The sequence below is a fragment of the Protopterus annectens genome, chromosome 3.part0, assembly GCF_019279795.1.
Source record: "Protopterus annectens isolate FY-2018-M chromosome 3.part0, PAN1.0, whole genome shotgun sequence".
NCBI lineage: Eukaryota > Metazoa > Chordata > Ceratodontiformes > Protopteridae > Protopterus > Protopterus annectens.
This window is the reverse complement of record NC_056731.1, coordinates 1,932,502,569-1,932,510,426: the sequence shown is the minus strand read 5'-3', so window position 1 is coordinate 1,932,510,426 and position 7,858 is coordinate 1,932,502,569. Positions and strand designations below refer to the sequence as shown.

Below are 7,858 nucleotides of genomic sequence, written 5' to 3'. Positions count from 1 at the left end.
CAACCATCTACTATTACGGCACAAAGATTACCCGAAATAATTTGCTCCATTGCACGCTGAAAGACTTCACTTAGAGAATGTATTCCAAATGGCATCCTTAGAAATCTGTACCTGCCAAATGGAGTAACAAAAGTAGTTAGAAATGAAGATTTGCAATGAAGCATCACTTGCCAAAATGAACTCTCTGCATCCAAGACAGAGAAAACAGTGGCATTTGGTATTAGAGCTGCAACTTCTTTGACTGTGCGCATCAGATGATACGATCTCTTTAATGCTTTATTCAGATCTCGAGTCAATACATATTCCGATTTTGTCTGAGCCTTTTTTGTGAGCTACTACCATGGATGACACCCATTCAGTTGGTTCTCTGACTGGACAAATCACACCTTGCTGCACCATTTTATCCAACTGAGCCTTAACTTTATCCTGCATAGCTATCAGAACACTTCTTGCTGGTCTGACTACTGGAGTGACCTCTGGGTCTAACTTCATGGAACACAACTGGAAGTTTGCCTAACTTGTCATCAAAAACATCAGCATACTCTGAGAAAATGGCTTCAGAAAAATTAGAACTTGGAAACACACTTACATGATGAACTTCTTTAGCAAAAGAAAGCAGATTCATTCTCAAACTATCTTCGAGACCCAATAAAGACTGTACTAGTCTTTGGACTACATAGAATAACAAGTTGTAACAGTTCTTGGCCAAATAACATGAAAGCATCAATGAACCTTCGGTTTGAATTTCTTTACCTCCATAAGCAACAAGTCTTGCACTACTGGCTGCATTGAGTTGTTCGTTAGTTCTCACTTTAGCAAATATGTCTGCTGATATAACATTACACTTTGAACCAGTGTCTATTTTAAGCTCTGTGGATCTTCCATTAATTCAGACAATACAAAACACTTCGCTCCTTGCTAATAAATTCACTGCATCAACTCTTTTGCCAAGCACTGATACACCATCTAAATAGAAAGCTGACTACGGCTCTACTTGATCAACTTGCTTTTTGTATGACCTTTCGTAACAACTGTGTGAGGCTTACTTGATTTGCAAAACTTTTGGAAATGGTTCCATTTTTTACACTTGTGACATTGCTGACCAAATGCTAAGCGCTTCTCTCTTTTAGACTTATGATTTGCACCACAACTGCGACAGTTAACAATAAAGCTAGACTTGAATTTTGCTGATTCATGCTTGTGCTGGACTGAGCTGGAGCAAGCTCCCTTCCTAGAATTTGTTGGAAAGCTATGAGTCTTCCCCTGGAAACCCCATAACTGCCATGTGCTTGGGCCTGCTTTTGTTTGCCACGTGTTGCATGCTATCTACATTTGCTCTGGAGCCAACCAAAACCATGCTCTTGTCACTTGCAAGCATACTTGTGTGTTTTTCTGTCACCTCATGGACTTGACAAATCTCTATGGCTTTGCTGAAAGTTTAATTACTGTCACAAAGTAAAATCTTTCTCGCAGCAGCACTGTTAATACCACACATAAGCCTGTCCTTTATGAACTTATCTTTTAAATCACCAAACCGACACATTTTAGCTCTGTTTCTCAGGTCAGTTATATAAGCTGCAAATGTTTCACCTGGTTTCTGACCTCTCATATAAAACAGAATTGGAGAATATTTGAGCAAGAGTACAATATTTTTTACAAGGAACTTATGCAGATAGAGATGTATGCACCAGGGCATTCATTTTGCTAAACCTAGCTGGGTCCGAGGCCATAGAAAGAGAGCGTTCATTTGTTTATGCGTCTGCAGTATATGAAGGAAAAGGTGAAAACCATCATATTGTTGTACAGGCTGAATCAAGGGAAGACCCCAAGTGTTTGAAGCGCAAGTTCAGAGAAATGTATAACCCCCCCAGACAAATATTACATTAGAGAGGCATGTAAAATTTGTCTGGGGGGGGGGTTACACATTTCTCTGAACTTGCACTTCAAACACTCGGGGTCTTCCCTTGATTCAGCCTGTGCAATAACTTTTCCTTCACATACTGCAGACACATAAACAAATGAACGCTCTCTTTCTATGGCCTCTGACCCAGCTAGGTTTAGCAAAATGAATGCCCTGGTGCATACATCTCTATCTGCATAAGTTGCTTGTATACAAATATTGCACTCTTGCTCAAATATTCTCCAATTCTCTACAATATTCTGATCAAATACAAGTGGTAGGGGCTTTCGAAATTCGTCTGCCATATCAACACATACCAATGAAGTGTTTTGCAAATAAGCACAAACATACACACATGCACATATGCCAGAAACTTATGCCAGTATTTGTAACTTTGTCCAATGCCTTTGGGCTTCTGAATTTGTACCTTTTGGGCTTATTGAAATTACGCTAACGGGCAAACTTGTAGTACCTTTGAATAATTGAAATATGCGAAATAAACTTCTCTGGCACTTTAACAGTCTTGTAATATTGTTTTTTTGCAATACTAAAGTCATTTATCAACAATTTAAAAAGCATTTCAAATAACTGCACGATGCAAATAAACTGGACATCTCTTGCCCTAAACTCAGTAACATTTCAAAGTAATTGCACTTTGCGAATAACTGCACACAGCACACTGAAATGTCCCCAAAATGGCAGTACCTTGCTAGGCAACAGTGCAAGAAACACACTGCAATGGCGACACTTTGAGAACAGACACACCCAGCACAAGAAACTTTTTGAAATGGCTATAGTTGACTGGATTTCACGAAATAGCTGCACTTTGCACACAATAAACACTTCAAAATACATGCACAGTAATAAGCACACACTGTAACACTTTGAGATACTTTGAATAACTTTAGTTATGCCCTTGGTACAATATAAAGCCGTAGTTATGCCAAAACGGAGCAGTTTGCCAAAACATATGCAGTCGCTTGCTTTATTTTTGCTTAATGTGCCCTTTTTGCCCTTATTATATTCATTTTGCTCCTTTTCATGCCCAATGCACTTTTCTTGTGCTCGTTTTACTCGGTGAATCGTTTCATCAAATACCTTTATTTTAAACATTTCCTTTAGTTAAACTTTTTGTGCCTTCCACTTGCTTAATTATGCGGTTCGTGCCCCTGTAATGACCCGTTTTCTCTTTTCTATTAAACAGTTCATACTACTTCTCATTACCTTTGATCCTTTTCTGGTTCTTTTTGTGCTCGTTTCTCTTAGTTTTACCTTCACTGTCTTGTCGTCTCTGCTCCTCATGGCTCTGGATTTTATTCTCTCCAATCCCAGTTTTGACACCATGTCGCTGTCCTACTTTGGACACAATAAAAGAGTTTTCGTGGGTTCTGTTCAAGCAGCTTTATTTTATACAAACACATCACTACAGAAGTTTACTGACTTTGACTTAAGTAACTTATATACATACTAACAACTGCACTCATGCATGCTCTCACTTTGGCTGCTCTTCCAAAATGGCACTAGGGATTGCATGTGTCTGGAATTTATACATGCACATACAGCCTTGACATGCTTCTTAAAGATACAGCACACATCACTTGCACTCTAATCTACAAAGAGGTTCACTGGTTCGATGTTCTGCTGGGGTGCCTTCTGTGTGGAGTCGACATGTCCTCCTGTGTTCATGTGGGTTTCCTCTGGGTGTTCTGGTTTTCTCCCACATTCCAAAGACATGCACTAGATGGACTGGTTGCAGGGCTAGCCACCTAGTGGCGTGAACCCTTGCTCTAGATGATTGTCATCATTGAAGTGACACCCTGATCACATGTGAAAAAAATGGGGAGAAAAGGGTTGTGGAAGGACGGATGGTGAGGTAAAGCTGGAGCTGAATTTGTTACTGGACAGATTTGCCATATCTCCTGGTTCTGTGAGCATGGTTCCATTTACAAGCTGTTCGGCATATGATTGTGTACTGTCTTTGAGGTTTTGGACATAGTTAAAGATGACCTTCTGGTTGTCCTTGGCCTGGAACGCTATATTTTCTTTGTTGAGTTTGACTAGTCCTTTTAGTTGTCTATTCGGTTTAATAAGATAATTTTTAGCTTTTTTGGTTGTTATACTTCCTAATTTTAACAATGACTTTTTTTTTTTTTTACACCCTGTTTAATTTTGGATTCCCCCATGGCAGTTTGTTTTTTTGAGTTAGTTTTGGGCTTACTTCTGGTAGGAACAGCAGCCTCTATGCAATCACGGACATGGTTGTACAGGATTTCTTTGAATAATTTCACACAGGCTGCTGTGTTGCCTGGGTTTGCAGGGGTTTGAAATTGTGAAAGGTCATCACTTAACAAAAGGTAGTTTGCCTTGGAGTAGTTTCTCACTATTACAAAGTTTGTTGGGGTTACAGAATTGATTCTTATTTTGAAGGAAACTTCTCTGTGGTCTGACCTTACCAGAAAGGACATGACATTGTGGAAGTGCAGCATTCTTCCATATTTGTAAGTACCAGGTCCAATTTGTTTGTATGTCTAGTCGATATATGCACTAACTGGGTGTTTGTGTTTACAAAGTCTAGGAATCTCGGCACCTGGATATCTGGGGTTGTGTAGAATTTCCAGTTTATAGAGTGATAATTAAAGTCACCCATGAGTATGGTATCAGGTGGAAACTCTCCTACTGAACATTATTCTGCATGTATCATTTGCACAAATTCCATTTATTTCTCAGAAATTTGTCCTAAAGATCTTACATCCAGTATCTGTACCTCCTTTACAACATTAAGAGCTTTTGTTATTTTTGTTGCAGACTCTGAATTCCATTTCTGGTAATTGCACTGTTGACAGCCAATAACATTAAACTTAGTACGGCTTTTCTATTTCAAGGCAATGCAAATCATATATCTCAGCTCAAAAGAAAAATTTCCTTAGTTATGACCATCTATTCCCCCTACATTTCTATCAAGGTGCTCTGTAGACAATTTTAAAAATCTGTCAACTCATTACATTTCTAAACAACCTGTTACCACCTCTCTTTCCTTCCTCCATCACACCTCCCATATGTGAAACTTTCATTCCTGTTTGCATTGTATCTTAAAGTGTACTGGTCATTTTCTACTGCAAGTGTAAGTAACAATTCCCTGATGTTGAGTATGACTTCCTTACCATATGAAATACCAAATTATACAACATGTGATTTAAAATGTATTGTTTTTATGTCTAATTTTCTTGATAAGGCCAGCCCCTTAAAATTTTTCTTGGAACTGAAAATCCCTCTCATAACATCACAAAAGCTTGAACCCACAATGCCTCTCTATCTAAATGAATGTATACACTACACCCAACAATGCCTCTCTACCTATATGAATGTACACACTACACCCACAAAGCCTCTCTTCCTAAATGAATGTACATACTACACCCACAATGCCTCTCTCCCTAAATGAATGCACACACTACTGTACTTCCATGCCAAATGCATCAGTGTGAGTTTCTTGCTTCCTAGAAAGACAAGTTGTCAACTATACGTGGCTGGGGGAGCACCTTACTTTGAAAATTAACACATGCGAAGATGCAGTGGTGAAACCACAAAGTAGGATACTGTTCTTTCTAAAGAATGATGCTTTTGTTATCCAAAATGCCTTGGAGCTGTATGTAAATCATAATGCCTACCATGACATCATTTTGTGGGTAAGGTTATAGAGAAAACTGAACAAAGAATTAATCGAAAAAATCAAACAGCATGCTGTTAACTTCATTTTTGTAACATCACTTTCAACTTTAACGTAAGGAGTGCAAGTGGAAACTAATGGTAAAATAATGTTTCAGAAAGTGACCAATGCACATTAAATGATTACAATATATACTTTTCAATAGTATCTTACCCTGCATAGACTGGATCAAATTCCTCACTGTATCAGGTCGGACACTCAATGCTGCACACTTTTCCATTAGGACAGTGGGAATGTGGGAATACAAATCCAAGTTGTCCACAGTTTCTGCATCTACTTGCAGTGAATCAATGAACTGTCTGAACAATAAAAAGCAAAACACGTTCACAAGAAACTGTTTTGTTGTTCCTTTATTAAATATTACTGTTACAGTGTTTTATGCTATAAAGTGTTCAAGGATAAGCACTTCCACTGTGTGTGACAAACTCTGAGAACAGCCACAAATCCTGAAGTTAAACATTATTACACAATATTATACAGCTATTCTATCACTTTAATTCCTCCAGTTTTTAAATAATCCAGTATCAGGGTGCATAACTCTTGACTGTCCCTGATTTTGCCCTGTCCCTTATAAAGTTTTTGATTTTCTGGTAAATCACGGAGGATTACAGTCAATCAATAACACCAAACATAAGGGTTTCATACTTCTTATTGCTCAGAAAATGCATAATGATCTGATACCTGCTATTCTATTGAATTTTTAAGTGAATTAGCGTAACAATTAAAAATGTCCCTCACTTAGGATTTCTGTCCACTCATTATAGGTGGCTTTGTCCAGAATACTTCAGTAAAGAAACTGACAGGCTGGTCAGAGTGGATGTCTACTGGAGAACTCACAACCAACATGACACTACCCATCATCTCCATACAAAGAACAATGTAGAAAGAAACAGTCATATATTTTTTTTTTTATCTGATCTGCCAACTGCACTGTGGCAGCACAGAAGAATCACATTATTAAACTAATGACATACTGCATCCCATGGTGAAGGATCCTGATTCATACTGCCTACAGTATGGAAGAAGGGAAAAGCAGTATGTCCTTCATACGGCTGCCAATGCCATAACAGTAGTGTGGTGTTTATGGCCACTTTTCAACTTCAAGACCTGGAGCTACCTTCTCACCTCGGGATGCTATCTGGATGAAGTCTACATATTCTCCAAAGTTGGTGTGGGAGACTTACTTGTACTTCAGTTTCTTCTTACAACCTAAAGACGTAGTGCTCATGTTAACTAGCTACTGTAAAAGATGTCCTAAGATTTGTTCTTTGCAGTTCATCTCTTCTGTAATTAATCCTTTGATTCAGTGAGATTAACATAGTTACTACATTTAAATGACCACTGTGGGCATAAACTAATTAAACATACTATTTTCATCTTCTATGGATCTACGTGGAAGGTATGACATTAGAAATTGTTACAATACTTGAAAGTCAACTGAAAAGGGATACGATACTTAATGGCTTATTTTCTTTTTTCAGCTAAGGCTTTTTTATCTACACAATGTAAGCTGCACTCTGGCAGGACATTTTACTGCAGTTCCATTTTGTTTCTGCTCTCCATTCACCCATTTCTGACTTTCTCTGATAAAATCTAGACAGAAAGCCAGCAGTTTTTCAGTGACACACTCTGACTTGTGTTCTTTTCCAATTCAAGATTTTTGCAGGACATTTCTTGAGGAATCTGCTGAAAGTCTGAGAATAGCTATTGCAACCTTCAGAACAGCAAGAACTTAAGTGCAAATAGGTGACATGCACTTATTCAGAGAATGATGGTATCTTGGAAAATTCCACATACTCTGAGATTAAATTATCTTGGCATCTGTATAAATAACAAGGTACTGGAGTTTGGGGTGGGTTTGAAGACTCCTGAAAAACACTTAAACACTGAATACAGAAACTTGCCATTATGTTTTTAACCAGAATCATATTTTAATTTTTGACTCTCACTACCGGGTCTTGCACTTTCGAAGACTCACTACAAAGGGATGTCAAGTTTTCTGTTTCTGAGCTACTGGCTTAGCTGAGACTGACAGCTGACACTAACTAGCTTATCTCTGTACACCAGTAGTTTTTATGTTGTTTGATCTAATCAAGTCTCGAATAAACTTGCATTCCACAAGTACTACTATTTACTTTCTCAATTTCGATGAAAATAATTACTGCATATGCTGTTCATGGGCTAAAGGTCAACAATATAATGGATAGCAAGCTATAGGAGCCAGACAGGAA

The 7,858-nt window shown here is 38.2% G+C and overlaps 1 protein-coding gene across 1 annotated transcript in view; it reads right to left on the bottom strand.

Moving 5' to 3' along the window:
* PTPN23 (protein tyrosine phosphatase non-receptor type 23) overlaps window positions 1-7,858 on the bottom strand; it is a 1,983,393-nt gene that overhangs the window by 774,060 nt on the left and 1,201,475 nt on the right. Inside the window, exon 15 of the mRNA XM_044066015.1 lies at window positions 5,781-5,926. Within this exon, the coding sequence (XP_043921950.1) occupies window positions 5,781-5,926 (146 nt within the window). The remainder of the gene's footprint in view (window positions 1-5,780; window positions 5,927-7,858) is intronic.